The following is a 14,791-nucleotide window of genomic DNA, read 5'->3' as shown; positions in this document are numbered from 1 at the left end:
TTGGTTTTGTTTCCTTCTATTTTCACTTTTTTTGTATCTTCTAAGTCATTTGGCCAATGCTTGTAATTTCTGCTTCTTTTCATCTAATTGCTCTATCGCTTCTTGTTGTGAGATTTTACCTAACCCTTCTCTTTTTTTTTCCTGACATTTGATGTCTTATAAATTGTGTTAGCTGTCCAATGTCTCTTCTCAGTTTTTCTATTCTGATCTGTAGCCTGTGTTGCCAAGCTGGTTTTGTGGGTTTCTTCTGTGTGTTGGTTGGTTCTGATTTCTGTCTAGTGTGTATATTTAGTGTAGTGAGTGCTCCTATATAAACCAGTAGTTGTAACTCTTCCATAGTTGTGTTTTCATTTATTTTGTCGTGTATGATTGTGTTGATAGTTATTATTGTTGTTTCGACTTGTGGGTTATTTGGCGGTCTGTAGAAGAATGGTCTAATGTCTGTATTTGTGTCTTTGTATTCCATATATGTCAGCTGAAATTTTTCTTCTATATCTAACATGTGTGTCACTTCGTGTTCTATTTGTACTTGTTCTGGTGGCAGCCTTAAGATTTCGTTTTCCTCTGATTGTTTAATTGATGTGTGTTGTTCTTTGTTTGTTTGCTCTGGGATGTTTGAGTCCATTAATGTATTTTCTTCTTCTTCTTCTTCTGATTGCACATTATTTTGTTCCAGTATATGTTGTACTTGTTGTTTGATGTTTTCTAATTCTGATTGGGGCATCCTGTTATTTTTTATTATTACACGGATCTGATCAGCTAGTCGTTGTTCTGTTAAAAGTTTTAGTTCTGGGTATCTGGTAATAAATGTTGTGTATACTTGTGATCTGTATCCAGTTGTGTTGGTCCCTAGGTTTATTGCTTGGTAATAACAGAACACGAGGTGTCGATTAACTTCATCTGACCATCTCATCCTCTGCCTTTGTTTTCCTTCTACGGTAGTTGCAGGAAGCATATCCTGCAAAACACCTCTATTTGGATTTAAATGATTTTCCAGTTGGCTAGCAGTGTTATGGGCGGGCATTGGGTACAAGCGTCGTCTCCGAAGATGACGGCGCTTGTCCGAGGCTTCTTTAGTTGTGTCCTGAACCAACTAATCACACTAAAAGGGGGGTTAGCCCTATTAGTGGTTTGTTCTTTTTATCGCCTTTTACGACTGGCAGAACATACCGGAGGCCTATTCTTTTCCCGGGCTTCCACGGGGATTATTATTATTATTATTATTATTATTGTTGTTTTACAATGGTTCAGTAGTGCCAAGGGAAAGTAAAAGCACAAATTCTAATGAATAGAAAATGCACTTAAAACACAAAAAACTGAAAAAATAGTCTCTTATTTTTTAAACACCTCTATGAAGCATTTACATTGAAAGGGTATAAAGAACTCAACAAAAAGGATGTGTTTTTTGTTTATGACTGTCTAATAATCTGAGGTAGTCAAACATCCAAAAATATTTTTTTGGGTTTTGTACTAACACTTTCCATAAACAGTCAGCCTTTAGTGTTGAACCATGCATTACATGATAAAAATATTTGTATCAATATGATGAAGTATTTAAATCTGTATAAAATCTACACCCTGTGATTTTTTTGTCAAATTAGTCTGCTAAAAATGTGGAAGCTACCAGCAGTGACAGCAAGCTTGCAACAGCCAGTTAATAGACAGACAAACCTGTTCCACTTCTGTATTGAGAGTATTAACGGCATTAAATTCACTTTCATCAGCAAAGAAGAATAACAAAATAGAGCATCACAAGAAGAAAGGTTTAAACATAGCATACTCTAACAAGAACTGCAGAAAATCATCATCTTTTGGCAACTAATTAAACAAACAGTCTGATCACCAGAGTTTCAAATGATGCACCATCTTTTCTGGTACAATTAGAATAATTAGTGAAGGAGATATATCAATATCAGACATCCAGCCATTAAATTTTGTTCACCACTGAAGAGCACCAAATTCTGGGTCCTTTAACAGAACATTATTGCAAACACTCCAACTCTGTAAGTGACTGAAGAGCACCAAATTCTGGGTCCTTTAACAGAACATTATTGCAAACACTCCAACTCTGTAAGTGACGTTGTCTGGTTGGCAATATAGATTTCCTCATGATATTCAACAGCAAATTAATGGAAACTCTAAAAAGAAAAATGATGTAGTTTGGAGTACACATAGGCCTAGGATCCTAAAAAGAGACCTCTTCTAGCTTCAGCCAATCAAAAGGCGTGGGACCCAGTGGAAACAATCCACTATCAGGCTTGAGATCCTGTATGAAGAGCCCTTTATCAGTCTTGTGATCCTGTGTAAAGGAACACTTCCAGACCTAAGGATCCTGTGGTATGGAATCCCATCAGTGGTTGCAATTATACATGGGATCCTGTTTTCTCACTTTAAAATAAACTGGTATTGGTTAAGTCACCATGGACTGCATCAACACATTTATACTATTTTTCCATTAGTACACTTACATTCTGTATGAACAATGAATTATGCACACAAAGAATATGCTATACTTTAGAGAAGTTAAATGACAGTATCATATTACTGGCAGATTAACTGATCTGCAGTTGTTCGGCTGCCTGGTGCGAATATTTTTATTTGACATGACTTTGGAGACCTGCACACTGACAAATATGAGATGAAATGATTAAGACCTACAAACACACAGTCCCCGAGTGAGCAAAATCTCTGATCTAGCTGGGAATCAAACCTGTGTCCCTCTGATATAAACCCCTAGATCAAGAGCTGTGGAGAAACTAGGAATTAACTAGTACATAAAAAGCATCAATCTTTTCGAATGCTACTTACATGTAAACCAGAATTAAACTAGCACACAGATAGCATTGAAAAACAAAGACCCAATCAAAACATGCAGTAACATATATGCATTTCCCAAAAATATCAGACAGGCTGCTATGCATTTTGTCAAATTTTACACAACATGGCAATGGTATAAAACCTGAATGCAGTTTACAGGAAGTATCTTGCAGCTTTTCTGCAACAATTTTGCTACCATGATCTCCAGCACCTTGGTAATGCCTATTTAAATTTTGAAATTTGTAACTATTTTGATTCTGTAATTACTAACTAGTTTTATTCTGTCCTTATTAAAGTAGAGGAATTGGCTGAAATATGTCATTATGAGTCATGTAGTTTTCCAAGTCGTTCTCACTAGAGCCCATTTCCTATTCATCAGGGCATTTGACATTACTTTCCCCAGAGATAATTAAATGACAGTGAAAGATAATTAAGAGATGTCAGATCTAACTGGAATACCTGCAAAATATGGGCACATTTTTATTATACATTCACATTGTTGCAGCTTTTTAGGGCCTCATATGCCTGGATTGAAAAGCAAATTTAGTTTTTGGGCAATTTATAACTTGATCTTTCTAATGTTGTGCAGAAAAATACTTTTTAAAAAAAGAAGAAAAAAAAGAGGGCTAAAATAGCCTTTTTTGGAGTTCGTAAAACCATAGTTGATTTTGTCCTCAATATACGAACTATTGGAAAGCGGTAAGACAATGAAATTTACGTTGGTAAGTTATTACATGCTGAGTGTCAGGTTTATCCTGTGATAACTTGTGGAGAAAAAACTGGACTTCATATTTTTTACAGCGGCCATTTCTTTGGCTGACTTTGCTTAAAATTATCCATAAAATATTTTTTAATTATTACATCACTTAGAAGTGTGGAAAAAGGTACACAACATGGCCAAGTTTTTTTGGCAAGAAAATATTGCATAGAAAGCTGTGCTATGGGGTCAAACAAATGACCATACCTCTGCAATTACTGAATTTGTGATTGTAAATCTTGACCTGTGTTTATTGGGAATATGTGTGAATGACTCATCAAAAGCCATGATCATCATGATGCAATCTCTAGACCGGGGGTTCCTAACTCAACCCCCCCCCCCCTCTCGGCAGAACATTTTTAGAATTTCGGTTCTTTGATGAAACACCTTGTTTGATTACTTTTATTTTGAATCATAATTAATAATACAGAAATCACAACAAAATTTTAAAAAATAATTAGTGTCATTAGAATGTTGGAAAAATGCTATCTTATTAATAGTTTTCAGTGGTGCACTTCTTTAATTCCCACGAAATTCCAATGTTCCACAGAACACAGTTTAGAATAACCCTTCTCTAAACCATTTGGCATGGAATGATCTGTAGGTTTTTTTTCCATTCACTTGTGTTAACTGAAATGTGGTAGGTGTAAAGGTGTGTCAGGAATAGATTATCTTAGTATAGCAATGTTGTTCCATCCGAGCATTAATGCCACTGAGAAATAGTCTGGAGTTGGCAAATAATTGATGTTTGTTTGTTCCCATACATTTTGGTTTCAATTTTATTATTTCATGTCTAGGACCAAAACAATGGTTTTCATTTGGCAAACACCTGCTGATAGTCTTATTCGTTCTTTAACACACAGAGTATCAGAACAACCATTAACAATTGTATACGTGACATACAGAAATGTACTGGTGTAATGGATATGGGGCCTCCAATATTACTACAGTCCAATCCATGAATGATGACAGTTGACAAAGGCCAGAACAAGGATGGGGAGTGCACTGTTGCTGGTTCCAAGTGACAGTTGTGGTACATATGTGCACATCCTTTGCTCTTTATGAAAGCATGTATCCTGTATAATACGTCTCTCACTCACTCGTGCAGAATGTGTCGCACAGTGAAGGTGTTGCAGACACCACCCAGTAATGGAGAATGGAAAGTTTACATGCTATGTGGGGTAACCTTATTTAATCGCTTATGGAAATATACCAAGGTGAGAGGAAGTGCAGGTGTGCTATGGATGAAATCTAGTCATGAAGCACAGAAAACTTGACACAAATACAGAGCTATGTATACTATGTACTAGTGAGTACTCCAGATACTGATCTGCAGTAGCAAAATAAAATATTAATGGCTTAACACAGTATCAACAATGCTGACAGCTGCATTGTGAGAGCTTGTGAAATTGTAGCATCAAAATGTCTATGACATAAATGAATGAATGAAAGATTTGCTATTTCTTGGAGACGATGATCTTTCACAGAACTTGGTCACATGAGTGATCCAAAGAATGCAAATTATTGAGTAAAATGTGAGTGTTCTGATAAGCGTCCTTGTTGAACCTCTGTGCAAGGCATTATATGAATTACTGAGGTAGGACACTTCTGATATAATTTCAGCCTTTGGTTTTTAAATGGCCCTGTCCTTCTGAGAGCTAATCACAATTTTGCTGCTTTTTATTAAGCCTATTTGTAATGACATCAATGGTGAATTTCTTCCATGGGGAGTACATTAATTACTTCATACTTTATGGTAACACTCATCAAGTGAAGATCCTAGCACACACATGAAAGGATCATCAGTGTAAAAAATTCTGCAAGCCGTGGCTGGTTTTCACATATCCCAGTCACTGACAGTCGAATGGAGGGTGAAAGTCACAGTCAAAAAGTTTACCGGGGGAGGGGGGGCAAAAAGAGAGAGAGAGAACGAGAGATAGAGAGAGAGAGAGAGAGAGAGAGAGAGAGAGAGATAATGAATTGAAACCCTCAGCTGCCGACAGGTGTTGCTGATATACCTCGATGAGGACAGCTGAAAATGTGCGCCCCGACCAGAAATCTAACCCGGGATCTCCTGCTTACATGGCAGACACACTATCCATCTGAGCCACTGACGACACAGATGAATAGCGCAACTGCAGGGACTAATCCGTTGCACACTTGCCGTGAGACCCACACTCTGAACTCTCCACAATCTACATATGTAACATTTAACAGATATTTACCCATCCACTCATTACTCGCGCACACTAAGATGACGATTCCCGTAAGAGTTTGGGCAACCTGAGCGCACTCTAGCAGACGAAGGTCAGTTAGCCTTTAACTATATTTGAAGATAGTAACAGGTTGCTCAAACTCTTACGGGAATCATCACCTTAGTGTGTGCGAGTAATGTGTGGATGGGCAAATATCTATTAGGAACATTACGTATGTAGACAGTGAAGAGTTGGGAATGTGGGTCACACAGGAAGCGTGCAAGGGATAAATTCCTGAAGTTGCGCTATTCACCTGTGTCCTCAGTCGCTCAGACGGATAGAGCGTATGCCATGTAAGCAGGAGAGCCCGGGTTCGAGTCCCGGTCAGGGCCCACATTTTCAACTGCCCCATTGAGGTATATCAACAACACCTGTCGGCAGTTGAGGGTTTCAATTAGCTATCATTCATTTCTAGAGAAGCTGCATGGTCATCAACGGTATCTGTTCTTTCTATAACAGTTACTGTTGTCATGTACAGAAAAAAAAAAAAATACCGCAAAGAAAAATTTTGTGGAGAAAAAGAGCAAACTAGTTGATTCTAAAACAACTCTTCTCCAATTTAAATTTTTTTTAAACTTATTTAAATGCTATCTCTGTATCACTGAATGGCATCGCGAATGTGTAGGTAGTTTCAGTGTGAAAGATTACTTGAAATATATGACTGACTGTACTGGGATTCAACTTGCAAAGCAGCTAGCACAGTGACACATAGACTCACAGAGAATAATGGAAACACCTTAATCGCCTTTTTTAAAAGTTATGCACAGAAATGAACTGGTTTAATCTTCATAGAAAAGTCAGAGAAAGTTGTGGCAGAGAATACAATACCAGCAATGACGTAAAGACACACTGGTGCCATTATTGAGGGCCGTTATATCTCCTGCAATTTTGTGTGTGTGTGTGTGTGTGTGTGTGTGTGTGTGTGTGTGTGTGTGTGTGTGTGTGCGCGCAACAGCAAGAATCAATTGGTTATAACTTCATCATCATAATACTGGAATTTAACATTATCATTAAGAGTTAGGTTCAACGTGTGATCTCTGTAATCTTTATCCACAGAAATTATCACTGGCTTCCTCTAGTTAAACAAATAGGCTAATGAAAATCGGAATGTGGTATTTATTTCTCTGTCACTGAGCAAAGCACACGTTTGTAATTACAGAGAATATTTGCTAGCAATAAGAACAAACAAATATACATAAAGAGAAAAGAATAACAACCATAATTTGGAAAAAAATAATCTTGGCTACATCACTCAGCAGCAATCACTATTTTTGTTACATTTGAAGCTCCACCAGTCTAATATTGGCATTCTAACTTTTTTTTTTTGGGGTGGGGGGGGGGGGGGGGGGGGGGGCGGCATCTTCCATTAAAAGACATGGTACAGTAGCTCATAGAGTTTTGAAGTTAGCAGAACCAAGTATGTTGTCCTGCAGTTGTTTGCTGGTGGCGCTGCATGGTACGAGGCAATGTCTTTAACTGGCTACAGAAGACTAAAGGGTAATGTGTATGGAACTTCTATTTTGTGTGAATGGAAGTTTCCTCTAAACGTGGAAAAATTTAAATTAGGTCATATGAGTAGGGGAACTAATCCTATAATATTTTAATATAGTATTAGTGGAGTAACCCTTGACATAATCATGTCAATTAAATATGTGTAATGTTGCAAAGCAACTTGAGGTGGAAGGAGCAGTTGCAGGAAGGTGAGTGGGCCACTTCCGTCTGCTGGCAGAGTTCTAATAATGTGTAGCTCATCTATAAAGGCGATTGGATTCAGAACAGTTATGTGATCCATTCTCGTGTACTGCTCAAGTATTGAGATACACACCAGGTCAACTTAAGGACATAAAAGGAATTCCAAGGCATGCTGCTAGGTTAGTTACAAACATTTCAATCAACATGTGAAATGCCATGCTAGGGTGCAGACAAGAAAAAAAAGTTCTGGATTTTTCCCAGATGTCCCTGTTAAAAATACTTTTTACTGTCTAAAAATGCACATTTTCAGGTCAAAATATACCACACCCCAGATGAAAGTACATTTTCAGAGCTGTAAAACTTACAAGCCCATTGGATAGCAAATGTTTTATACAATGGCATAGAACTTATCACTTTACGAAATGAAGCCCAGCAAAAAGCAAAGCATTTTGGAAAAATCTTTAATGCGCAGCAACATGTAGATTGTGTATTTTCGTATTATGAAAGTATGAATACGAATTCCACCAAATACATCATGTGAGATTCTGAAGCACTGAGATTACTAGTGACATGCACTTTTGTCAGCCAGTCACAGCTCATGTAATGTGATTTCACCAGACAATGACAGCAAATATTAAGAGCACAGGACATGTGATGTAGTCAACAGGAAAATCACAGTTAAATAGTACGAACACACAAATAGGAGAATTAAATTACATACAACATATTGACAAAAGAAGCTATGCTTTCACATGAAATACTGGCACCAAAAACTATATATATATTGAATATTTGTGACAAGCACGATTATAACCTTCACTGCTGTGCAACAAGCATTTCGTGGGTTACCTGGCTGATTACATGTTCTGTCGAGCACTTTGGCATTTCCACAGAAAAGCCCATTACATGTAAACTGCTCAAGAACTTACCTCACAGTTTTTTTAAGGATAATTATACTTTCTGGCATTGTTATTTCCCTTTAAGAATATCAAACACAAATGTGACAGTAATATTTTAAATAATGGCATAAATGGCTGGTCTATTGGGCCTGCAATTTTTTTTTACATGACTGGTCCTCACAGTGTTAAGTTTTGAATGAGAGTCAAATGATCAGTGATTTAAGGCGTTCATTGCACATTCTCAAGCGTAACTTAAGCCATATTGCATAAAAGGAAATTTATGCTTTGAAAGTAACTGCCTGAAACCACCATTCACAATATTTTTCCACGACCTGTTAGAAATGCAAACAGTTGAGATGCCAAAAGCAGTTTGTTGTTATGAAGTATTGTACATTCTTCATCCTCAAGCCTCTGGCACGTTTTGCTGTAAGTGGACACTTGTGTGTGCATTGTGTTCTGATTACGTAAATGGCACATTTTCTTTGCATTTTAAGTTTTATTTTGGTGTCATTCTCTTATTTATGTTTTATTGCTGCAGCAGCAGGTTAAAGCATAACCAAAAACTAAAACAATGAAAAATTCCCAAGATTCTAAAAAATTCTCGCACTTTTCCTAGTCGTCCCGTGGAATATACACCAAACATGTGATTTTAAATGAGGACCCCTAGAAGAAGAATGACAGAGCACTACTGACAAAATTCAGGGAATATATGTTTGTGATGGACTGCAGAATAATCCTACTGCCACCTTGATACATGTTACAACTTCAAAGACAATGTAAGAGATGTCAGGAGTTGCAAAAACGCATTTAGCCAGTCATTTTACCCTCTCATTCCATTTATGAGGGGAACAGGAAAGGGAATGACAAGCATTGGCAAAGGGCACAACCTGCAGTACACTGTCTGGCGTATGTATGTAGATACGTCAACAGATGACATACAAAACTATTCTTAATTCAAATTATAAGCCCACACAGTGTTGAGCAGTTCATCAGCATTACAAGAACCCATAATGAAATGTGGGTAAATTTTGTTCTTTATATGGAAAAGGAGCAGCTACATCATACTAACCATGCTTCACAGATTGTGGAACAATGTTAACATTTGCTAGTCTTCGCATCATGTCTGATGTGAAGACATTCATAAAGATGCAGACTACCCCAGTTCTCACAAGTATATTCTTAAATTAATACTGTTCTGAACCCCAACAGTTATATAAATAAATTTAACTAAAAATTCCAGGTAATGATTATTTCTTTGATAGGCCTAAATATGAAGTGTAATATAGTCCACCTAGGAAAACCTATATGAAACATTTAATGGAAGTTATTTTCCACTATAAGTTTAATTTGTAATATTCCCAAAGTGTGTCCATCAAACAAATTACAGTTCTTCCACATGCTAATATAAGCTAAAAAGTGGAGATTTCCCTTTGGGTTACAGGACTTTAAAATGGAGTAAAACTTTGTGTGAACTTTTTTGGGGTCGACAGAAGCGTGCGATCCCACCAGTCGGCTTTGACCCATGACATTAGGTTGTTGTGGTGTGTTACCTCACGGTGGCACGGAATTTAGTTTATGAGAGTAGTGTGTTTGTAGGTGCCGTTTTGATGTGATCGGTGGTGCTCTCTTGTAGTATGTTTATGGGTAGCATGTTACGAGTAGTATGGGGTTCATTTGCGTGGTAGCATTGCACGTGTGTGGTATCGGGACTGTGCTTTCAGCGAATTTTTTTTAGGCGAGTTAACAGATTTAGTTTCGTTATTTCGACGTTACTGTAGTTTTTTTTCTGTTCGTCATGTGTCAATTTTGGTACATTGCTTTTTTTATGTTTTTGGTAGGTATGCATATGACTGACAAGGTCAACATTTTTTCGATTGTCGGCAGTTATGGGGGGACAGTGTGTTATCTCTAATAAAATTTCTTCAACTATTTGAATTTTTTGATGATGTCGTGAAGTGTTCAGATGTTGTGAAGAAATGAGGCTTACTTAAGTTCCAGCGTTTCGGACCAGGGACAGCTGTATGTTGAGAATTTGTAAGGATAACAGGTCAAGGGAAGTGTTCAATTCCAATTTTGTTGGTTTGATGTGTTTTTTGAGGTAGTGATGAGTGTGGATGTGGTTGTGGTTTTGGGTTTCATGATTTGGTATTGGTAGTTTCTGTTGACCTATATTGGTCAAAGGAAATGTCCCATTCCAGAGAATATTCTGCTTAGTGGAATTTGGGGAGTTTTGTGTTGTCTCTCTCTCTCTCTCTCTCTCTCTCTCTCTCTCTCTCTATATATATATATATATATATATTTGGTGGTGCGTGTCTAAATTTGTCCCCATCCAAAAACCTCCAATTTTCCACACTGTCCCATTAGTTTCATTAGGTTTTTAAATGTATTTTCATGTTCGTGGTCATGTTTATGGTGCGTGTCTAAATTTGTCCCCATCCAAAAACCTCCAATTTTCCACACTGTCCCATTAGTTTCATTAGGTTTTTAAATGTATTTTCATGTTCGTGGTCATGTTTAGGTGATGACGTCATAGGTGCCACATTGGAGTCATAGTGTATGGTCGTTTCCGCCATATTTGTGACATCATGGGGTCAAAACAGACGGGTGGAGTCGGCCGCTTCTGTATTTCCTTTTTTTGGATCCCATTTACCTCAAATGTCTCAAAACGTGTAACAGTAATGCCTAGAGGACTTTGTGATCATTCATATCATAAAGTACACTACATTCTTACAGAAAGAATCCTTTTTGAAGTTCTTTAAAGAAAAATTAGTGACCAAAATTTGAAGATAATTGACATTTTGAGTTTGTGGATACAGATGAATGTTCAATACCAGTCATCAGTTTTGATTACTGATACAAGACTACATGACAAACATCATACATCAACAGGGCAACTATAACGTGACATCAGAAGCAATTTTTTCAAAAGAGCTACACTACAGATCAATCTGTCAATACAACTGCAATTTTGGCTTTCACATTCGCTGGCTTCATCAACTCAATAGCCAACTGTCATTCTCTAACCTAACAAGACACTGGATTATACTACAAATCAGGCCATCGCCACAGAAAGACTTTTTTCCTCTCACATTTTTTACTTCACGAACTAAGAACAAAAATTCAAAAATATGTACTGAAAGGTGATGTCACAGCAGCCATTACTATTGTATCACTGGTCAACGTCAACTAGTACTGAATATTCCTCTTGACTAACTTTTCTTCGCTTTCAGTGGCTACGATATCTGAACTATTCCGAAATGAATCCTGCAATTCATAAATTGATTACTGTACTCAGCAGTGAGTTGACACAGGAAATTCTACAGGGAGACCACCCTTAACAATTACGGAATCGTTTGTCAAAAATGTCAAACAGTACTTTACAATACAATATTTTAATCACTATCATTAAAGTGAGTTTAACATCAGCATACCAAGCTTTGAAAATTAGTGAAATTACATTTGATAAGTCGTGAAAGCTATAAACCAAATTCCTAATTTTACTGAGATTATATGGTAGGGAGCTTAGATCAGTTGGGATGGAATGATCAAATTCTAAAATACAAATCAAGGAAATTGAACCCCCGTTCTCTTATCACTGAAGTAATAGTGTAATAGCCTGTGTCACAAATAATTCCCAAATAAAGACAGCAATTCTAGAGCCACAGATTTATCACTGAATAATAAATTAGGATTACCTCTTAGACTGATCTGTGCGAACGATTTCACCATCATCTGATGACTCCGTTTCTTCACTTTCGCTGGATGTAATATCTAATTTTTCGTACTGAAGTAATCTGTCCAACAGAAAACTGCGGTCCCTTGCAATCTTCAACAGACGCCGCTGGCTGTTCCTAAGTGCTTCTTGGAAACACTCATTTTCCTAAAAATTACCCACCAATAAAAATTAGTGATGTGAGAGTTTGTAAGATTTAGACACAAAAAAAGTTTGTGGCACAATCGCAGTTTAAAACTACAGAAGAAAGAAATACATTGTTCTAGCACGGATACAGTTACATCTAAATTAATTCTCTACCAGTATCAACAACAGTCCCGCTTCTCTCCAGACGATGAAAATGGGCAAACGCGAAACTATTTTTAATCAGGCAAGGATGAAATACAAAACAGGTTTTCAAAAATTACTACCATTCTCAGTTTCTACAAATGGCAGTAACAAAACTTCATACAACTATGTAGTCTTACACACACTTAACGCATCTCTCCACTTAACACGGCCAAAATCAAACCTGTGCATCAATTGAACAAAACATCTTCTATAACCCTAAACGGATTTCCGTGTTAGTATAATTCAACGCCAACACGGGTCACAGTAAAGTTTACCAAACGAATTCCTAAGTAGGACGTCACTTCATTATACCCTACTCCTACACGAGTTAAACATGAAATCCCTATAATGTGTCAAAGCTAATGCTGTTCAATAATGCCGCATCATTTCTACGCCACAGTGATAATAACGAAAACATAATATATAGTTGACAGACATGGAAAGTTTAAATCAACGTCATCAAACGAGAAACTGTCGCAATCGTAACTCACATAGATAAGATCCTTTAACTTCCTTTTCAAGCTCCTATACTGGGCTTTGTAATTAATTCCTTCTTCTTGACTTTCCTCCTCTTCTTCATCATCTTCATCGTCCTCTCCTTCGGCATTTGCTACTACAGAACGACAATACCATCCATCCAACATCTGTCATCTGTATCTGGAAGAAAAGCAGCATAACTAAACAAAAACACTGTATCATAACCTCAAAACGCAGCACTACCTAGCACGTTGTATGGCAATTACATATACAGAGCCAATAATGACAACAAAATAATAAAGGTGTAACATATAAGAATAAGTGGATTTTTTTTTCACAGTTGTCGCAGTTACCTTCCTACACTCAGAACACACATTTGCAGCAACAACTACGTTCTATTATCAACCTTCGCGGTTTCGATTAATAAAAGACAGTCGCAAGAATGCGCAAAGCTTCAGTCGACTGCGACAAATGCTATCGAAACATCAAAATATCGTTGGAAAACATTTGGATACTTTTCCACATTTATATATATTAACATATTGACCGTTTTTGTGCTTTAACCGACGATTCCATGCATAATTTGAACACTCATATTAATAACGCTATGACGTTGTCCTAAAGCCAGGTTCATAACGCAACTAATGTGACGCCACAGCTTGTGGCATTGTGTTGTCGCACCATGATTTGCCGTTCACACAGGACCACACAAATTCTACGTCATTGCACAGTTACTAGAATGGCTTCAAATGAAAACATATGAGGGGGTATGAATGTTATAGTGCAGGTCATTGCATTAGAGCTGCGAGAAGAACTAAATACAAGGAAGACGAAACCCAAATGTTGGATCTGAAAATAAATTTCGCACCGAGGCAAATCAGGGATCACAAACACATTTATAAATTAAAAACACTCAGTGGAGAAAATGCTGTCTGCTATGCAAACGAACCAAAATCTGCCAAGTAAATACCATCTGCAGATACGCCATTCTTCCAAGATTCTAGAATTAATGTATTCACTGATGTGTGCAATTTGAATAACTAATTTTTAGATTAACACCTGCTGCATTACACTCGGAGGCTATTTCCTGTATATAATCCAAAATTTATACAGTGTTTATTTATTTATTAATCCAAAAGTCTTCTCAGATTGTGTGATACATCACTGGTTTGCATTCACACGCACACAGCTACAGAAAATAAAACATATGTTGCAATTCTTGTAACCCCAAAGGCTGCGAAAGAGTACCTGCCGACCACTGGTTTCACTATTTTCACTAAAACAACGAAAACACGATAAAAACGAATGGAGTGAGCAGCAATTAATCCACGATCATTGCGATAGAATACATGTTTCGATATACAACCAGCAGCACAACCAGCAGTAGTGGAAAGAACGTGACGCGACAAAGTGACACCACTTATACTTTTGTGACATGTCAAAAGTTGCGACCCTTAAGGCGCGCCAGTAAAAATATGGATTTCCCACATGCAGCAACAATAACAGTAACAATGGTAACTGTCATTCAGTTTTTACAGCAATAGACAAACTACATTAACTACTATAATAATGTAATTTAGTTTACATGAAATAGTTCAAACTAGTAACTAGATGTAAGAACGAAGTATTTTCATCTATAAAAAATTCGTCAGCTATGCAACAAGTATTGTTTACTACTAGCTTATACAATTTAGCTTTAAAAATATTTATAAGGAATTCTTTAAAATCTACTCTTAGCCCATTAAAAGCCCTTAGCACAAGAACAAAGTAGGAGTTACGTAATGTAGAAAATTATGTCACATGTACATATGTTCTATTTCTAGAGTTATAA

At 37.0% G+C, this 14,791-nt stretch overlaps 1 protein-coding gene across 1 annotated transcript in view; it reads right to left on the bottom strand.

Annotated features, from left to right (window-relative positions):
• The window catches only part of LOC126270903 (uncharacterized), a 36,638-nt gene extending 23,209 nt beyond the window's left edge, over positions 1–13,429 (bottom strand). Inside the window, exons 1-3 of the mRNA XM_049974109.1 lie at positions 13,314–13,429; positions 12,975–13,140; positions 12,116–12,300 (exon numbers count right to left, since the gene is read on the bottom strand). Of these exons, the coding sequence (XP_049830066.1) occupies positions 12,116–12,300; positions 12,975–13,127 (338 nt within the window). The 5' untranslated portion in view covers positions 13,128–13,140; positions 13,314–13,429. The remainder of the gene's footprint in view (positions 1–12,115; positions 12,301–12,974; positions 13,141–13,313) is intronic.
• Between the last annotated feature and the right edge of the window lie 1,362 nt (positions 13,430–14,791).

The sequence above is a fragment of the Schistocerca gregaria genome, chromosome 1, assembly GCF_023897955.1.
Source record: "Schistocerca gregaria isolate iqSchGreg1 chromosome 1, iqSchGreg1.2, whole genome shotgun sequence".
In the NCBI taxonomy this organism is placed as follows: domain Eukaryota; kingdom Metazoa; phylum Arthropoda; class Insecta; order Orthoptera; family Acrididae; genus Schistocerca; species Schistocerca gregaria.
The sequence above is the reverse complement of the archived record's forward strand: the minus strand, read 5'-3'. Positions and strand labels throughout refer to the sequence as shown.